The sequence below is a fragment of the Lates calcarifer genome, linkage group LG16_LG22, assembly GCF_001640805.2.
Source record: "Lates calcarifer isolate ASB-BC8 linkage group LG16_LG22, TLL_Latcal_v3, whole genome shotgun sequence".
Lineage (NCBI taxonomy): Eukaryota > Metazoa > Chordata > Actinopteri > Centropomidae > Lates > Lates calcarifer.
The window spans coordinates 11859425-11880579 of NC_066848.1; the positions used below are offsets into that span (position 1 = coordinate 11859425).

A 21155-nucleotide genomic window follows, 5' to 3' on the forward strand; every position below is an offset into this window, starting at 1 on the left:
CCTGACATGAATTCATGCAAAACGTGCTCAGAGGAGGTTACAGAGTGGTACATGCTCATAAACCCCCCACAGCAACATTTCAGGTGTTAAGTATTTATTGGACTGACAGGAGTAAGTGAAAAAGCAGGAAAGTGAGAGAGTTTAACAAATAGTAGAGCCTGAACAAGACAATACCAACAAGCACAGTACTTCTAATAACAATGGTGTATTATTATTATTGTTAAAAATAAGTACAATTTGACAAATAAAAGAAGAGCAATGCAGTAAAAGCATAAAATAACCATTACTCAAGAAAATGCATTTCTAAAATAATGTGATTTAACAAAGTTAAAGACCTACTTGCTGAAGTCCTCCAGTAGGTTGTTCTTGAGTCCAGGCAAAGAAAGGCCTGGTCCCTTTGGTTTTTAACCCAGAGTCCCACCAGAGGATATCAGGCTGCACTCAAAATACAGTGAATGGTTTGTACATTTACTATTACATATTAGCAAGGCATTAAAATATAGATGCAATGTGAGACAAGACCAGTAGAGGGCAGCAAATCACAATTCTCTCTGTCACCCTGACCTCATTACCTCATTGATCACCCACTGAGGGTAAATGGTTTATAATTGGTCCAAGCAGTAAAGTGAGACTGTATAATTGAATTATTTTTGTGCCTTATTGATGACATGCTCTATAATAGACCAACTGGCTGACCTCCTAAAACTAGAGGTAACTTAAACAGCAACCTCCAGGAAGAAGCGGTTTGGCAAAAATAGTGGCATGTTATCCCATCTGCAGAGTTCAAGAAGCTTTCAATGAAAATATTATCTCTGCCTCTGACTGTGTGCAGTGGGGCATGTGCATGTTTGTGTATATGTGGTTTTGTTTTACGATATTTGTGGGGTCCAAAAACAGGGAGGCCACTATGCTTGTCGGGTCCCATAGCTTCATGGGGACCAAACTGCTGGACCCCGCAAATATAAATGGCTGTTTGAGGGTTAAGACTTTATTTTAGGGTTAGAATTAGTTTTAGGTTAGGGTAAGGGTTGGGGTCAGGCATTCAATCGTGATGGTTAAGGTAAAGTGCCAGGGAATGCATTGTCATTGATGGGTCCCCACAAAGATAGGTGTACAAGGACATCTGTGCATGAGAGAGAGAGTGAGACAGAGAGAGAGAGAAAGTCCCGGATGAACAAGTGATGGAGAGTGAAGCAGGCCTGACTCTCTCCCATGCCTGAAGGTATAACTCATAATGATTTCTACCGAGCAGAGATGCCTGTGGAGAACTTACACAACAAGAAAGATCAGTAGAGCTGAGCACTGAGCTGCAGCTCCTCTCTGGGGCTCCCACCAACAGCTCCCAGGGGTGAACAAACACAGGATAAACATTGGAGTAGAAGTCTAAAGTAGCATAAAATGAAATTACCCAAGTAAAGCACCAGCAAGAATCTCAAAATTGTGGTACAGTACAATAATGTCTCTACTTGAAACAAGCGTCATTTTATACTTGAGCAGCAATCTGTTTATATTGTCTTGTTTCAAAGTCCTGTCACTAATTTCTCAAAAATTCCTAAAACTACAGCAACTGCACAGAGACCAAAAGCAACCAACTATCAGCTATTCTCTTGTTTTACTATATGAAAAATATTTTGTCCAGAAGAATGTTTACTGTTGTGCTAAGGTTTTAAAAGAATCAAGAAATGCATTTCCTCATCACAGCGTATTCTCATGTTGCACTCATTTTAGGGGAGAAATTCTGTTTTTGTCATACTGTTGAGCAACTTCCAGTGTTCCTGGAGAAGTGAAACTGATTTACTGCAAAGAGTCAAAACTCCAGCAACACTTGTAGTGTAAAGAACAACTGTATTGTATTGCGAGGCCAGCATGTTTCAGCTTGTAGCTTTAATTAAGCTCATATTAAGCTCATAAATGTACACAGGGAAAATGTGGAATTGCTGGGTAAGTGTGTGGCAGTTTAGTCAACCTCAACTTAGAGGTCTTATCAGTTAAAGCTATTTAAGCTGTTTGAAAATGTATTTTACAGTCACTGCTATGTTGCTTTTTTTCTAGTTACTCATAATTTGCAGTGTACCAATAGACACACCACCTGATGCACTACACAATGTAAACAACACTGATGTTAAGTTTTTCACAACGATATTGTAAAACATTACCAATCTGAAATATAAAAGCGGACTGACAGTGGTGTTTCATGAGGAAAGTCTTTCCCAAGTTTATAACCCCTGTCTCCACAATGTCTGGAATCTCCACCCATCCTATGTGTGCAAGGTTATGACATTCTCAGCCCACACTCTTTCAATCAAGCTCTTAACCCCGCACACTCACACACACATACACACAAACACCTCTATTGTATGTATTATGTTGTAATCAGTGGTATAAGCAACACTGGAGTAATGATTATATTTATGGTTTTCTCTAGATATCTTGGGAGGTCAGGGTCATGTTATGAAGTGTCACCTGTGGTAAGATGCACCATCGTACTCAATCATCAATTTTTATAAATAGTGAAATCACACAAAAAACATTTTTTATCAGTGTGACTTTTTTTCTTTCTTTCTTTCTTTCTTTTTTTTTTTGCTTGGGTGGGTATATATTTATTTATTTATACAAAGAAAGGAGCTGATTCTAGACGATGTAGAATGATTAACCTCAGTCTGTACATTTCTTTTTACACTGCTGCCCTGTTGCAACAGTGTTAACACGTGCCCTGAAGAACTGTTTGGAAAACGTCAGCCGCTAGTTTTGACATGAATTATGGTTTTCACAAACGCAGCCTTTGTGCTCTCTAGATAGGGCCGCTGGTGGACCTCTGTCACTGGCAGGGATAGCGCTAATTAGCCCTCTGTGATCATGAGTTCTTCTTTACACAGAGGTGTCGAGGAACTCTGCAGACTGCATGTAGTCTTTTTCCAGTCAGGTGGCATGTATATGAGGGGATCTAACACTTCTCCGTCATGTTTCCTGGTGGTTGCTCAGCCATGACTCAAAATATTTCCTCTGCCTTAGTCAGTTTAAGATAGATAGATAGATAAATCGGGGCTTGTCCTGTTACAGTGGCATTTGGGTTTTTGGTCACCTCTCTGACCAAGGCCCTTCTTGCGTTGTTACTCAGTTTGGCCAGACAGCCAACACTAGGAGTCTTGGTGGTTCCAAACTTATTTCATGTCACAATTATTGAGGCCACTGTGCTCGTGGGAACACTCAAAACTTTTGACACGGTTTAATACTCTTGCCCTGATCTATGCCTCCCCACAAAATGCTACTGCAGAGATTTCTTGGGACTTCATGGCTTGGTTTTTGTCCTGACATGTAGTGTGAATTGTGGGACCTTATATACACAGGTCTAAACTATGTCCAATCAGTTCAATTGACAACAGGTGGATTCCAGTCAAGTCCAACCCAGACTCATCTCAAGTATAACTAAAGCAAACAGGATGCACCTGATCACAATTTGGAGTGGCACAGCAAAATTGCTACATACATTTGCAAAATAAAAAATTCTAAAAATGTGTTTTCACTTTCATATGATGGGTTATTGAGTATAGATGAGAGAGAGGAAAATGGCAGTTCTATCAATTTAGAATTAAAGCTACAACACAATAAAGTGTAAAAAGAATGAAGGGGTCTGAATACTTTCTGTAGATAGATAGATAGATAGATAGATAGATAGATAGATAGATAGATAGATAGATAGATAGATAGATAGATAGACTGGTTATTGCTTTCTCATGGAGACAATGGCTCCCAGCTGTAGTGTGTGTGTGTGTGTGTTGTGTGTGTGTTTGCGTGTGTTGTGTATGTGCTGAGGGAGTCTCTCTTCTCCCACTCAGGTCACATCTAAACAACAGGACGGGGTCAAGACCATGCAGATTAAACTATTACCATTATGATGTTAGTAGGACTCGAGGGTGGAATCATGACCAGCAGTTATGAATACCAGGTTTCATAGAACACAGTTAAAATGACGCGCAGCTGCCAAAGAAGAAAGGAGAGAGAAAAGGAGGGAGGCGGGGGCTGAGAGGTCGGGGAGGTGTGTGTGTGTCTGTGTGTATGTGTGTGTGCCTAAGCCATGTGTTCAGTGACTGTGTGTAGGTGTTAGGGGATATTTTGGCTGCAGCAGGGGGATTCAGGCATGAGAGAGGCCTTCGTCATACAAATAGGATAATGTTTTATCTCATCGGAAGAAAGGAGGAGGGAGGGGGGCAGGGAGTGGGTAATGAGAAGGGGGAGAGAGAGTCTGATTCTTTTCATGAAGCAGATCTGGCACGGTTGTCCACCCACAAAACTTTACAACCTGTTGCACTCATACACGCACACACAGATTAATATTATGTACACAGGGTAGTATCTGGTCAGACGGGTTAGGACAAGCAATAGGAACTTCTTTTCTTTATGTAACATCTATTTATGTAGGGAAAGAGTTATGTGCTTAACCCTCTGCAAGCGACTGCCTGTCTGCCAGTGTATGCATGTGTGTATACTGTACATGCTGCCTGTTAAATTGTTCTTTTGTGCCTTTTTAATATAAGTCGGGACACTGAGTTGAACACTTAACACTCATTTGTCGCAATATTTTGTCTCACTGCACAAAGTGGCATAACCGTCCTGTGAAAGTGTGTATCTCTCCCTCCCACTGCAATACTCCTCCAGACCAGAGCTGAAAATAACAATGTGTTCTTAGTCAACTGGCCTGGCTAAGTGAGGACTTTAAAAAGTATGAGGTTGATGTGATAGGAATGTTAAGCACTCTGTTTCACCTTTCCCCAGTCTCAATCTTCCTTGAGAATCTCAGTCTGGGTTCTTATTGTTTCCTAATATTGTTGCTGTAATTCAGTGGTTCCCAAGCTTTTTGGCTTGTGAAATGCAATCAAAGTCCTTACTCACACTCATTGGAGACTATTATGATTATACAGTCAGCATCTTAAACCTCTCTCTGTTCTGGCTCTAGAGTCACAGAGAAACATATCCCCAGAAGAACAGGCCAAGACGGGCAGCCTGACGGGGGAAAATGCCCACAAGGGGCTCCACAGATCCAAAAAAGGGTTGATTTATTACGTAATTCAAACAGAAACAAAGTGTGAGAAATGTGAAAGAGCAGTGAATGTTTCGGATATAAGACCATTTCCAGCACATATTTACCGTCCCTTTTCAGACCTTTTGAATGTGCAAAACAATCTTCTATTCATTGAGTGGACATTTTTAGTGTACCTTGACTACATACATCTGAAACTACATGAGAGGCCAGGTTTAAAGAGAAAAACAGGGCTAAACAGTCAGATGAACTTGTTAACTGTTACAGGAAATCACATTTCTAATAACTAGGGGAGGAAACTGGAGAAACACCTCACAATAAACTGGGAGAACATGCCCATACTTGACATGACTCCTGAGTCCTGGCATCATGCCAGACTGTCAACAGTACATTTCTGTGATCTGCGTGTTTACAGTGATCTCTGACTTGAAGCCGAATTTGCTCCAGGATGGTAATAAAAATGATTCAAATCACAGTTACTTATGTTCAAATCTGAGCAGCCACTGAGGTTTTTGCTGTGTTGAGTTTTGAGTCAGAAAAAATACTGCTAAAGAACATATAAAGGTAGATTTTATATTAAAAGGAAATGATTTGATCATCTTTAAAATCAAAGCGAAATCAGACTTTTTCATCTCATCTTATATAACATAACAATCACCTATTCATGTACTGTACTGATAAATATTTTATTACCTTGTATTTTTTGTACATCAAAAAGTCGTTATTTTCTACTTCCTGGAAAACAATGGCTCATTATTGGTGAAAATTAATAACACCCCACATTTTTTTTGACCCTTCACCTCTCCCATAACATGAAACTACCTTTGATTCCCCACTGATGTCTCTTTAGTATGCAACTGTGAATAATGTCTGATTTATGCCCTGCCTGAAAATATGTTTAAACTGAAACACATCAAATTATGAATGTCAGAGAGTCTCAACGGCACTGTCTCATTGGGACTTTAAATTTAGGAATTAAGTTTGTCTTCCAAAGAATGAGCGATCAGTATTTAAAGAAAAAAAAAAAAAAACAATGACACCATTGTATTTTAGCAGTGTCTTTGCTGTGGGTTTTTGTTATGACAAGAACTAAAGGTTTCCCCATGGAGATTTAAATTGAAACAGAACAAACCGATTCCTCAAGCTGAAACAATAACACTGGACAGCACAATCAGGCGCTTAAGCCGCAGGTTCAAGTCAACTGTGTTCATACTGAGTGACAAGTCATTGACCTTCTACCGCATGTAATTTTCCTCAGTCAACAGAAAGTGTTTTTGACCCTCACAGCCTCCCATTAATACACATATGATGATTTACACAATACAGTATCTGATGACATGTTTCTGATTCATCACATGAGCAACTGATGTGGGTATAACGTTGGTTTTTGGAGTGGGAACTCACTTTCAGGATTAAACAGAGTCACATGTGGCATTGTGCCTGCACAGGTGGAGATCAATTGAACAATTTCACATTTTTAAATAAAGATAACTTATTGCATAATAGTTTAAGGACATATTGTTATTTTTTCCATATGTTCCCTAATCTGTGATTTCCTATATGTTGCCTCAATGCAGTGTTTATGGAGATGTATTATAACCTAAAATGATGGTCAGTGGTCATCTTCTAATACGCCCTGGTGTAATTTAGGGTGGAACAGGGCAGAAGTATTGGAAGAAGAGACAGTATCATTCAGCCATACAAAGACCCCAAATGTCCCAAAAACAAGGTGTAACCATCACTAGAATTCATTCAGTAGAGGGTTACATTTTAGTCTAGGTTTATATGTGGTGACTGGAGTGAGGCCTCAAATGTACAGCTTACTGTTTTGGTGGGCTGAACTTGTGAGATTCCAGTTATAAAATAATATGACTAACCAAACAGCAATCACATGCGCTTCATCACCTCTAATCTCTGAAACCATAAACCATGTGAGAAAACAAGAGGAAACTATTAGCTGTTTGGTCAGGGAGGCGTTCGGTACAGTCCAACAGTCGAGGAGTTAACGGTGAGCAAACAGATGTGATTAAGTGTATGTACATGGTCAATATATAGCCTGCAGACCCTTCTCTCTTTCCACAAATCACGATAAGGACTCACAAAAACACCCCCACTTCCACACGTAAAGTGTGAAAACTGAAGGGTTTTGTTGTGTCCTCTGAAGGCCCACTCAGGGTGTCACTCCAGGTTGTGTTGCAGGTGTAAAGATATTTGCCTGATACGGAGGGAAGCCTAATGGGTTTGTCCTTTGAACTCATTTTATACGCAGAGGAACCCACCCAGGGAATAATTGTACTGCAGCTTAGGGTGGCTCGAGATTATCATAATAGATTTCTGCAAGAGTTGGACTAAATAGTTGTGTAATTATCAGAATGTTCCTGTGACTTCTCCTTTATCAGAAACTGTGTTGATCTAAGACTATTACTTTGGTTTATGGTTTGTAGAATTTGTCATCTTTTTCTTATTAGTCAGTGTGGAGTGATGTTGAAACTCCTTGACAGCTGATACTACATTGTTATGTTTCACATGGCGAGGCAGTGACAAAAAAAATGTGGACTTGAAAAACTAAATTAACAAAACAACCTGTGACTGTGAGTAAAACAAGACTTCACCCTTTAGAGCAGCAGCTGAAACTGCTTAAGAACATTTGGCTGTCCAGTTCATTATTTCAAGTATTTTATTTCAAAATTAGAGATTATGAAACCACTTCAGCCACAGAGAATGTATTTCAGCTAAGGTACTGCCAGCAGACTCTTTTTATCTACTGGACGGTCAGTGAAGCAGAGCTGATTCAGTATTGATTATCATTTCCTCATGGTGATGTTGATGTCAGGGAGAGATCAACTTGTTGGGGACAGAAGTGAATTCCAATATTCTTTCCACCTCATTGTTTTCGTGTTTGGGATGGGCTGTGAATCTGCCCTAATTCACCCTGGTATCTGCATCATGCTCAGTCTGTACAGAAACACATGTATGTGTCTGTATGTTGACTTGCTTGTTGGAAAGTTTCTGCTAATTTGGTTCATTCTGCCTAAAAACTCTTGGTTGTTTCTCCAACTATGGAAATAGTCAGTGACCACAACACAGAACCAGTTAGAACCCCTTAAAATGGGGATACCTTCCTCCCGCTCTCTGTACATTGTGTATATGTATCTGTGGCTTTAAAGTACCCGTCAGGTACAGAACACATGGCAGACAACACAAACCCTTAACTAGCTTAATGAAGAAAAATAATCACCTTATTCCAGCCTGATGTTTAAGCCAAGACTCAAAATTCATCCACACATATTTGGTATCTAGAAACTCTAGGGTCTCCACTAGAAATTAAAATAAAGTTCTGTGGGTTTGAACAATCATAGTGAAAATCACTTTCACTTTTATTGTCTCCCAAAATTGAAAAATTGTAAAAATTAGCTTTAGTTTGTAATGAGCTGCTATTTTTTAAGATGTCACAGTCAAACAAGGTTTTGACACAGGGATCAGTCAAAAGACAGGATTAAGGCCTTATTATTTGACTAGATGCTTGGTTTAGTGGTGCATACTGCCAAACAAATATGCAGTTAATCAAATTACAAGGTAAGTGATCCAGGGGCCTCTGGGGGTCTAAGGCCCTGGTGCCAGTTGTCTGATTTTCCCAGTTAATAATTCATCTTTAGTTGATGCTAATGTTGAGTGAAATGGTAAAAAGGACTGCATTTATGTAGCACCTCTGATTCACCCATTCATACACACACACATACAGTAGTGACAGCAAGCCACAGTGCAATGTACTGCTGGCCTAAACACCAGAAGCAACTTGTGCTTTAGAGTTTTGCCCAAGGACACTTCCAAATGTGAACAACTCGCCCTACCTGCTGAGTCACAGTCACCAAGGATGCATCTCCAGAGTGAAGGTTATGATGGATAGACCATGTTTGTTAACCTCTAACACATACTTAGAATTTTCCTTACCCTTATGTTTGTCCTCACTGCTACTCCTGTATATTGGCTCTCTGTAGGGGAATACAGTATAACAGTCACCATGGAGCTCTGATATAAGTTCAAACACTTCCTAACTACTGAGCAGTTCACCTGAGGCAACATTTTTTAAAATGAACGCAGCGTCTTGGAATGAAATCCTACTTGATTTCTGATATTATCTTTAACTTTGTGATAGCATGTCAGCTGTTCTGGTATCTCCTCAATCTCTGATAACAACATGTTCTATTCTGAGAATATTAGGAAGAGTTGACTTTGGAGAGAGTTGCGTATGTGTGTGTGTATGTGTGTGTACATGTCTGCGTCTGTCCGGGCTCCCTGCGGTCACTCTATTGGTCTTCTGAGTGGGTGGTCTGTTCCAAGAGAGGAGCACTGGAAACATTACACCTACATACACACACACACACACACACACACACACACACACACACACACACACACACACACACACATACAAAGGGAAACTGGGAATCACACCAACGCAGCACAGCAGAGGGTGGAGCAGGCAGGAGCCTTCTTCCAGATGTGTGACATTAATTTAGTTGATCCAAAACATGAACCGGTAGCTCCCACTCACTCATCACCACTGTGTGTGTGTGTGTGTATGTGAGAGAGAGAGAAAGAGAGAGAGAGAGAGAGAGAAACATGCATCCTGACTTTTTACTGTTCACACACCGCAATTCTACACGTTTCACATGTTCTTCTGAGGACTCGGTGAGAGAGAGAGAATCAGGATAAGACAGAGGAGAGCAGCTGACATAAAATTTCTCCCCCTCAGTTTTAGGTGGAGGAAAAGATGGAGCAGGGAGGACCACAGGGAGACGAGGTGCATGATTAAAACGGGAGGGGGGATGAGGAGCAGGAGCAGGTTATGAGAACAGTCTCCACTCTGACCCACAGAGCAGAGCCCCTGGACTTTCATACAATACTTTCCACCGGGGAGGAGAGGGGGATACGGTGCATGGAAAGACAAAGAGTGAGAGAGAGAGAGAAAAAAAATGAAATTAAATAAGAAGACTGGAGGAGGAGGAGAAGGAGAGGAGATGTAGGAGGACGGAAGTGGTTGATTGGGTCCCCCCAGAGATTCTTTTGTTTAGATTGTTCTGTATTTCACTTCTTTCACTCTCTCCCCTCCACCTCCCTCTTTTCTGACATCTGAGGTAGATTACAACAGAGACCCTGGGTCACATTTATGATTTAAACCAAGAACATATGGTGTGTGCGTGTGTGTGTGTGTGTGCATGTTTGTATGTCCATTTCAATGCAGCGGGATTCCCCTCCGGTCCCCGAGTGGTGGTCAAATTTATTTTCTTGTCCATTGTCTCTTGCTGGGATATCAAAGGACTATTGTTTGTTGATCAGCAAGGGTGCCGCAGGTTACTTGCAGGTCCCGGACAAGAGCGCTTCGCCTCTCTCCTCCACATCTTCCCCTTATCTCCTTTTGCCTGAAACTGAACTTTTAAGTATGTTGGATCTACCACAGAAAATCCCAGACTCAAGAGGATCAGCACTTCCACAAAAAACCCCTGTTTAGATTTTAAAAGATTAAGTGCGGTTATGTCTCATTTGTTTCATTTAGGGCCTTGACGAGGCTTGTTTTAATGCCCCACAGACACCATCTCTCTATCTGCACAGCACGGCTTACTCATCCAAAAAATGTTCCAATATAAAACTCATGGACGAAAAAACTAAATGTGCCACATACTTCCACAAGCCAGGAAATTCAGCCATTGTCAGAGGATAAAGAAGAAATTTTCCCATTAACTTGAGCACAAGAGCACATCTGTAAAAGTGTCAGTTGACTTTATTAGGATCGGCTTCACTCAGTTGAAGAAAAACAACTTTTGTCTTTGGAACGTTTACCACGGAAGAAAAAAAAAAAAAGGATTTATAAAATAAGTTGTTTGGAAGGACAATATATAAAACAATGGCATCAAAATATCTTTGACAAGAAAACAAATCCGAGAAGGAAAAAAAAAAGGCTCAAATAGTTTTTGGATGCGGGGCATTTTTTCCTCTTTTTGCCCTTTTGTTTACAAAATAATAACAAAAGAGGAAAAACAAACAAACAAACAAACAAAATCAAGTTATTTACAGTGCATATATTTACATTAAGGCATTTTTGCTGGGGAGAAAGACGGTTGATCTGGTACAACCCCCACTTCTACACAATCAAATAAATACATTACAGTGCTATATTATCTTAACGCTACCTGCAGTGAATTAACAAATACAGTTGTAAGTTGAGGCTAAACCACACCACCAAAATGGACACTGAAGTGTACATCAAAGGGCAGGTTCACAGTTTTTCCAAGTATTCTCATGTCCATATGTACATTAAGAAGGTGATTTCAGTGCCAAACAAACTGAGTATTTTCCTTTTCAGTATGAAGTCCCCTCTTTGTAATTCCTCACCCAGCTCAACAAGTAAACACTGTTAGAGCACAAAGATAAGATTAACTCTGAAAGATACCCACTTGATTTGCCTGACACAGAATGATAAAGCCAAACGTTATCTCCAGCTGAACTTCACAATGTGTTTCTACACAGAATGAAGACCGTTGTCTCCCATCACTTATATTGAAAATGTTTTAAGCAGGTTTCTCTTTATGGCCAGTGTGTGATCAGTAACTTCTGCAATGTACATACAGGCTTGTGAGCATTGTTTATAGAACAGCTTGAAAAAATGTGAAACTGCCCCTTTAACAAAAAAAACAAAAAACCCCCCAAAAAACGTGTCCACGTTCGATTGACTGATCTGACTGAGCCGCGTTGCAAGTTAGTTGTGTACAGTCAGAGAGCAGAAACCCTCAGAGAAAGGACTGAGTGTCAAATTCACTTTTTTTTTTAAATTGTGTCCACATTGTGTCAGGATGTCTGTGAAGTTGCCTGAGCTGAGCTGTTAAATTACAATGAATGATGGGTAATCTTGTAACTTAAAATAAATTTCCTTTTTACAAAAAGCTGAGTCAAGAGATTAAGAAAGAAAAACAGCACCATGCGACTGTCTAAACCGATCACAGCTCTGCTACCACTGAACACAAACACATAAACCAGAGGAGGAGGCACTTAATACGGTGTCGAAGAATGAAGATGATACTTTGGTTCAAAACATCTGAAAGAAGTAAAAGACAAGATGGATGAGACAGATGATGTAAAGTAACTGCATTTCGAAGACGCTTAATTCGAGCTTGTGCATCAAATACAGTCAATTCTGTTTAACTGAATGAATTCTAGGATATGTCTACAGGTTCTGCTTACATTTCTCTGGCTGGGAATCCATCGAAAGACAATCTGAATAATTCATCACCTAATTGCTGCTCTTTAGCAACCATCCACCTCCCTCTGTTTCTCAGTTGTCCTCAGATCTCCTCTCTCTAAAATCAAAAATCTCTCCATCTCTCCATCTGCACCCCTCCCTCGATTTTTTTCCCCTGCACTATCTTCCCTCTCTCCAGAGTATAAATGCCTTCAATTTTTAATATCTGAACAGCAATGATTTGTGAGTTTCAGTCCAGTAGTGATAATGATCGTTCCAGTGGTGAATGAGATGCGTGAGCCAGAAAGGCTCGGACTTAAGATGACCAATTCTAGTGCAAACCAAATGATTTGGTAAAAAAAAAAAAAAAAAAAAAAAAAAATCAAACCTGGATATTCCAGTTATATAAACAAACTAACAAACCACAGAGTAAACAAAGATTTGGTTTGACTAGTTTTTGTTATGAAGCCAGTTCTATGTTAGAACAATGGAAAAAAAAGAGATGTACAAGTTTTGAGTGCTTTCATTCCAGTCACACAAAAGAGTCCAAATGGACTGGACACACATTTTGGAGCTACCATTTTTTTGTTGTTGTAACTACTTTTTTTTCTTTGTATTCATCCAAAGTCTATACCAAGTAAATCTGGAGGTTAAAGGTCTTTCTATTTTACAACCTCCAAATCATCCCACTCTGGGTGAAAGAGCAACATGTTTGTTAGGCTATCGTACTGTTTTAGCACATGATAGCAGCACCAGGAGGAGCTGTGGTGTCAGTGAAAGCTGCTCTGCATCAGGCAGCTTGTAACATTGGAGTTGTGGGAAAAAAAAGTGAGTGCTTTACGTGTAGTGCTTGTGTATTTGTAGTGTGTATATGTGTGTGTGTGTGTGTGTGTGTGTGTGCAAATGCTGCTAGTTCTGGTGTCTCTTCATGTGCAGGGCGAGGTGGTCGGATCGGGAGAAGGCGCGCGAGCAGACGGCGCACTGGAAGGGTTTGGCGCCCGTGTGCTTCCGGTAGTGACGCGTCAGCTCGTCCGAGCGGGCGAAACGCCAGTCGCAGCTGTCCCACGTACACCTGTACGGCTTCTCACCTGCAGGGGAGGGAGAAAAGAGAAAGTATGATGAAGAAAACTGAACATGTCTAGGAGCTACCAGAGAATATCATTGTGTGATTATAGGTACTGATAGTGCTGGTTACATAGCTTGTCATTAAAATAGACGCTAATTCCCTGAGTTACATGATTCATGCAGCTGGGTGGAGGTACTGGGAAAACAGGCTTTACTGAAAAGTCCAGTAGTCTAACTGCTTATAGAGTCATAACGCTGTCACAGACATTCATCAAGCACTCAAACACTAACACTGCCCAAGTTTCCCATGGTCGACTCGTCTGTGTAGTCTGCCTTTGCTTCTGTGCACATCTCTTTGTCTCTCTCTCATTCCAGCAACCTTCAGCTGCAGCTGCAGGTTCTTTGTGAAAACAAGTGCAACCTGTTTCATTCAGCCCGATCTCTGTCTTAGGCCCAAAAGTCAACCACCTCACCCTGTGATGTGCAACTACCAGTCCAGGTCCTCTGGCTCAGACGTGGGATTAAACGTCTTGTTCACCCAAATATATTTTTGCACTTAACTCTAATAATATCCATCCATTTTGGCTTCACTGGTGCAGGTTTTGATGCATTTGAATTTCATTCAAGATATTTAAATTAAGAACTGACATTCAAAAAACTCTTGATGAGTACATTGAACTCCAAAGACAAGACTTCAGAAACATTTCTGCCACTATGTATTCAGTTTGGTCTGGTGACAATGGGTACTTAAGAAATATGGCCAGTTGGGAAGTTGCAAAGTTGCTTAATGAGATAACGGCTCTGGAAAACATAATTAAAATGTTAAAATATCATATTTAGAGGTTCTCTGTGCACCATAAACATAGTTCTATACACCTCAATTAAACTGGAGTTGAAGCAGATATCTCAGAGATGGATATTTCAAAACCTGGGTGAGTATAAACAAAAGTATCTGCATGATGGATACCACTAGACGCAAGTGGGAAACTGCCCTTTTTTATCATTTGGGTGAACTGACCCTTTAAACAAACACAGCGAGGTCTGCAGCATTGCTAAAACAACCACAGTAAACCTGTTACAAAATTAACCACCGCATCGCCAAAGTTAGAAAAACACACCTGAAACTGAACACAATGAGGAGAGTCAATGAAAAGATGCAAAGGAAAAAAAAAAGAAGTGAACTGAGAGAAGCGTTCAGTTCTCACAATACACTCGCAAAACACATGCACCCATGCACGCACGCACGCACACAGACACACAAACAATCAGGGTAATGGATGTTGATGGAGATTAGAGTGGGAACTCCCACAGGGACCCAAACGCATTAGGAATCATCTCATACAGATTACTGACAGGTGTGTGTGGACGTGTCTGTGTGTGTGTGAGAGAGTGTGTGTGTGTATACGAGTGCACTGAAGCAGCTGAATAAGAGAAGTAGAATGAGTAACAGACAAAGATAGAAATAGAGGACGGGTGGGTGGGGGGGGTGTCCAGGAAGGGCTGAAGGTGGGAGGGCGGCACAAAAAGCAGAGGGAGCAGATGATTAGATGAATGAAAGCGATGGAAATAAAGGAGGAAAAATAACTAAGCGAGGCTGACAAAGGCGGGGGGGGGGGGGGGGGGGGGGTATGGAGGCTGCTGCTACATCCCTCTTTACGTGTCGTGTTCTCATCTTGTGGTCTGTAATAACTGCAATAACCACAATCAGCCTGCAGCACGAATGACGCCAGATCTAATTGTCGTGTCATGTTCCCAGTGCTGAAATGCATGGCAAGCACACCCACAACAACAGAGCGACTAGTTGAGATTCACAAATGGAACAGATTCTGGACTGCAAAGTGGTAAGAGTGAGTTTTGTGTGTGTATCCAGATGAGTGAGGAATGCATAGATATCAACAGAAGCTTTGTTTTGTTAGCTGGAGTGAGGTGGGGCCCAACACCTAAGTACTTTGTTTGTTGACATTGCTCATCCAAAACTAATAGTTCAAATGTTACTGTAAATGCAAAGGAATGAGAGCGACTGAAAAGAGAGAAGAAAAGAAAGTGAATACAATAAAAAGGAGAATGGACTGTGAAGGGCACACGGGGATGACTGAAGCGGAGATATGACGGACAAGATGATCTAAGATATTTTTGTATCTGCACAGACAGATCTTGTATATATTTATAGCATTGAACAAGCCTGACTAGTCTCCGAAAAGTGTATCAAAGCATTTAAACATCAATGTCTAAACAGGCAATGGGATCCCGAGAGACACGGCACCACACGTCTAGCGCTGACCACATAGCGCGAGAGTCATCCCCTGGCAGAAGTGTGTCACTTCCACCTGTTTTGATGGAATAGTATATTGGGCAGAGGATGGGAATGGGGTAGGATACATTTACACACACATGCCAAGAACACAACACTCTGCCTAGCAACATGGTGCCAGCGCAGATACCGAAATACGAGTCGAGTGGGCAGCGTCATTTTTTCGACTGGTCCCGTTTAAAAAGGCTGCATTAATTAAGAGGAATGCCTTACCCGTGTGAGTTCTGAGGTGGGCTTTCAGATGGGACGACTTGGTGTAGACCTTCTTGCAGCCTGACGACAGACACACAGACAGAGAGACAGACAGACAGAGAGATAAACACAAACAGAAGGCTAAATCCAAATCCAAATAATTTAGGTGCCAGATATGTATTTACCCAATAAACGGAGCTGTGGTATGCTAGAAATTTGGACTAATGAAGAACAGAAGCTGGTTGGAATCACATATACTCAATGTTGTTTTGTAGAAAAACAAAAAGTAGTCCAACACACATTCAGATTTTTAAAAGTTCATGTAACTGTGTTACTTAAAAAAGTGGCCCACGCATTCTTATCTGGAATCAAAACGGTTTAAATTTGGTGTATTTGCAAATAAATTAACTCAACCACATGCCACTAATCGCTCAGAGTACAGAACTTCTGTTCACTGCACCTGTTAGTTTGACATCAAAGTCTTGATATTTTAAGTTGTGGATTACAAAACCTTTTGCATATTATCTCATACATAGTATGTCAGAAAGGTCATTAGGATTTCAAATGATTTAGAAAGATATTCTTCAGATTTATTATGACTTAAAACAAGGATAGAATGATAGAATTTAATGTACTGTAAAAAAATAAATAAACAGAGAACAGTGTGACTAACATGCATTGGGTAAAGTGTGGGTCTGTCCTTGTGTGAATATGACACATCTACTTCATCTGACTTTAAAGAAATTAGACGTGTGCGAACATGCTGCAGGAGGCACTGCTTAAGCCTATTTTACACGCTGCCACAGGCTAGTTGACATTACATGTCCTACAAGTAGCTGCACATCGTATAGCTACAGTATGTGTGTGTGTGTGTGTGTAAGCCAGTTAGAAAAATATCTGTGCATGCAATCTCAAGTGTGACTGTATGCAAGTGTGTGTGTGTGTAAAAATAAAATCAAATGTCATTTAAGGAGAATGTCTATCTAATTAACACACTCACACACACACACACACACACACACTTCATCCCACGATCATACCAGTGATGACTTTAAAGCCACAACAATGTAGGAGAGCTCACGGCTGAGAGTGCCGGAGCTATTTGAGGTGTGGTAATAAACGTATAAAGTAGATTTTCAACCAGACAGTTAATTGACAGGCAGTGACTGATGGTCTCCATTGCCAAAATATTCTGATCCCGGAGCAGCATGTTCTGTGCTGTGGCTGCAGTACATATCGTGACTCATTGGCCTGGGAAAGTCATTCAAAACACAACATATAATTTCAAAAAAATGCACTGGTGTCTTAAAATAAAGCTGGTTTTCTAAAAGCTGACCTTTGTGAGTGAGCAGAGATTCACCTGACCGCAGCTCAGTGTAAAAATAAACACACTCACACAGCAGTGACAGGAATCAACATGCGCACACAGTGGAAGACCTGTGCTCTTGTTCTAACCTGGGTAATCACAGTGGTGGATCCGTCGTTTCTCCAGGTCAGGGTTGTTCCTCCGGCTGTAGCGGACAGGCACGGTGGTCTGAGCTGGGGTCGTGGCGGGGGCTTGGGGAAGGGCAGCGGCTTGGCCTGGGACCGGCGCGGGACCCGTGGTGAGGGGCAGGGCTAAGCCGCCGGGTCCCGGGCTGGGTCCGAGCCCTGGGGTGCCGCCTGCCAACTTGGAGGCGATGGTAGCCGCGTATGAGGGAGGAGGGGACATGGTGTGGAGCAGCTCCTTCTGTCTGTCGGGGCTGCCGGGCTCCGAGCTGGGCGGAGAGGGCGGCAGGTAGGGCACGTGCTGCTGGAGGAAATGGGGGTGCGCCTGAGGGTGAGGGTGTGTGTACGCTCCCCCGCCCAGGCCACAGTAGGAAGGCTTGGCAGTCTGCTCCTGTTGAGATGCAGAGGAAGCTACCGGCAAGTCATGGAAAGGCGTGTGGATTGTGGAAGTGGAAGTGTGTTGTATCTGCTGCTGATGATGATGCTGATGCTGATGCTGAGCCTCCATACCATTGCCATGGTGATGGTCCAAGCCAGAGTTTAGGAGCTGAAACAACGAGCCGCTGCCGTCATGGTGGTGGAGAGCGTGCTGCTCGAACTGTGACGACATTTCCTGTTTGACAAACACCTCTGGCACCGAATCGCCGCCTCGGCCGCCTCCCGACTGGTTGAAAACACTGGTGAAGTCTGGTAACCCTGTTAATGTCATGTTTATGGCTGAGGTTTCCATGGCGATGCTCCCGGGGCCGTGCCCAGATGTGCTGCAGCTACTTGTGGCGGGCGTAGAGCTGGGGCAGTGCGGCTGCAGGTTGGGGGAGAAACACGGGGAGGCAGATTCTGTTTTGATTTGGGTGAGACCTGCGTGGTTCTGGTGCTGAGGGGGCCGCACCTGCTGACACAAGCCCATCCTCAGGTAGGCGACGTCGGGGAGGTAAAGATTCATGTTGAGGGTGTAGGGAGCGCCGGCGTGATCGTCAGCGAAGAACTGATCCACTGCAGATGTGCTGTCCCTGTGTGGCTTCTGCTGGCCATCTGTGGAAGGTGGGAGGGAAAGAGGCTGAGGGGAGAGATACCTGTCCATCTCACATTTTGCCTGTTGATAAAAAAAAAGAAAAAGAAAGACAAACACACATAAAAAGTCTGGTTTAGAAACACATAATTTCCTGGTTTTAAAGTAAACTCTGGTTAAAATGAAATGTACCCAGCTCTGACTTCAGCAAGCGCTTCTCATGAGCCACCATGAAACTATTCTGAAGCGCTATTTTGAGAAGACAAAGGTTTGATAGGACAGTCACCGCTAAAACATTTATCAAGTAGTCATCAATAGGCGGTTGCCACATTCCCTCTCTCCCTGCAAGGCTGAACTCAAAAACCTATCAGCTGCAAGGGCAACAGTTGAGGATCAGCCTACGCTCTGGCGAAAAATAAAGAGATCTAATTCCTCTTGTTTTAACATTAGGAAATCTGCACATCGCTGATCAAACAGGTGATCAACTTTGGGGTCAAAACAATTCCCCAAGCAATTCATATTGTGCACCTGATTGCTGTGAATCAGAAGGGATCTAACTGGTGTAAAAGTTAGAGGAGCCCTGCAGCAGAGGATGAAACAGCAACATGAAAGGGAATGGGGAAACACCCATGCCTTCCCTGTCCGCTGCAGCAGCAGCAGCAGTGGCAGCAGCAGCAGCAGCAGCAGTAGTCTGGGGATGGGCTGCTATTTCTAGGCTCCTGATCCTACCAGCTGTTACATAGACCTCTCTCCTCTGCCGCACAAGTTTCCTGCTAACTGGGGTGGTGGTGGTAGTGAGGATGGTGGGGAGGGAAGGGGGGGGGGGCCAGAGTTGCCGGGACCTTTCTGTCCGAAGCTGGAGTCAGTTGTTGTCAGGGTGGTATGATGGTGAGAGGGGACGCCAAGGAGAGACCAACAACTGGTGACCAACTGGCTGGCACAGAAAAAAAAAAAAAAAAAAAAAAAAACATGCGGTGAATGCGTTTTGCAGGCGGAGCAGCTCGGCTTCACTGTCCAGCTGGTCGCAGCCCTGCTTACCGCAAATAGTACACAGCAAAGTGATGATTAACATCACGCAGCTAGGGTCGACTGAAAGGTGGAGGCCAGCAAGAAACAAACAAATTAAAAAAAAAAAAACAACCTGAGTGTACAACCAGTCTGCCACGCCCATTCAATGAAATACATCACTAATGTGTAAAGTCGGTGGTTTCTGTTCGTGTTTACCTGTGTGTAGTCGTTCTGTCCAGCCTTGTCCGTTTCTGAGATCTTGCAGTCCAAGCCGAACAACGCCGAGTCCTCCAGAGGGAATCCAGCGGGGAGAGTCGCCTTCTGCAGCGGATAGAAGGGATCCTCCTGCCCGCCGCCGCTCATCGTGAGTGCCGCGGCCATGAAGCTCCGACGCAGCAGCACCGCCGCACAACGATCGCTCGTCCTGTTATGCAAATAAAAAAATAAAAAAAAGAAGGGAGGATGATGCTACAGCGTACCACCGGGAAAGGAACGAAACCGACGAGGTGGAGCGCGTGCGGTGGAGTTATTAACTGCGTGGCCGGCTGCTACATCCCCTTCCACTTGTTTCATTCCTCCACCGGCCCACAGACAGTTTTCTATCTCCTGTTGTAAGGGCGGAGCGGCTCCAGTGTAAATACAGCGCATGCACCGCCCACCAAACCTTTAAAAAGGCTTTGATCATTCATTCACCGGCCACCGCCCTACGCTCCATCTAAATACACCGACAACACTGTCGTAAAGTGTATACAGGCACGGCCAGACCTCACACACATCCACAAAGGTAGTGAGGGTGAAACTCAACCTTTTTTAAACATGTCTTTTGTAAAAAGAATATCTGCAATAGGCAGTGGCCTGAGAAGTACTCAGATCTTTTACCTCAGTAAAAGTAAATATACCACAGTATAGAAATACTCAGTACAAGTAGAAATGCATTTAAAAAGTAAAAGTACAAAAGTATTAACATCAAAATATACTATAAAGTGTGAAAAGTGAAATATAACGCAGAATGGCCCATTTCAGAAGAATATTATTTGGGCCATAACTATTGCATTCAAGTTGAAGTAATGCTGCTGATGGAAAAAATTACAGAAATTGTGACTAATAAAAAACTGCTAGATAATATTATATCATAAGTTATTAGTTGATTGTTATTTATTAAAATAAGTCAATCTAAAGCTGTCAGATGAATGTTGTGAAGTAAAACATCTGCCTCCAAAATGTATTGTTGTAGAAGTATAAAATGGAGTTGCTTAAGTACCTCAGAATTATACTTAAGTGCGGTACTTTTCACCAAAGTTCTATAGGAAATATTCATATTCTCAAATTCTGAAAATTCAAATCTGAGTTATATTTGCCACAATGTACCTCCTTGTCTACTGTAAATCCTTAAAGGAATATTCTAGTACATCACTTCCATGTAGTTGGGGGTCTCAAAAGAGACAAGTTAAAACAAGACCCGCCATAATCCCATAATGTGAGTCTTTCATTAGACTCCTAATGCCTCCTAAATGCCCACTTCATTCAAACCCCACACATCCAGTTTGTAAATGCAGGTTTTCTGTTCAAAATTTGAAGTCCTCAGCCTGAGCTGAGATGGTTTATTTAAAACTTTGGAAAGCACCTCTAAAGACACAGAAGACACAACTAACAGTGTGCACGGTGGCACCTGTAGCGACAAGAAAAATGAGCTTTGTGTGCAAAGTTGTTCCGAGTGCCCCTTTAATATGTGACAATCTTTAAAGTTAAGAGGACACCCTTGTATGGTGAGGTGGATGGTGTTATGGTGTCAACATTATTTACAAAG

The 21155-nt window shown here is 42.2% G+C and overlaps 1 protein-coding gene across 1 annotated transcript; it reads right to left on the minus strand.

Moving 5' to 3' along the window:
- Nucleotides 1–10798: 10798 nt before the first annotated feature.
- LOC108897342 (Krueppel-like factor 5) lies at nucleotides 10799–19965 on the minus strand. Its single transcript, XM_018696919.2, has 4 exons — nucleotides 19565–19965; nucleotides 17299–18424; nucleotides 15865–15924; nucleotides 10799–13363 (listed from the first exon to the last, which is right to left on the minus strand). Exons 1-4 carry the CDS (start codon nucleotides 19727–19729, stop codon nucleotides 13185–13187), a joined length of 1530 nt encoding a protein of 509 aa, XP_018552435.1. The 5' UTR covers nucleotides 19730–19965; the 3' UTR covers nucleotides 10799–13184.
- Nucleotides 19966–21155: the final 1190 nt, after the last annotated feature.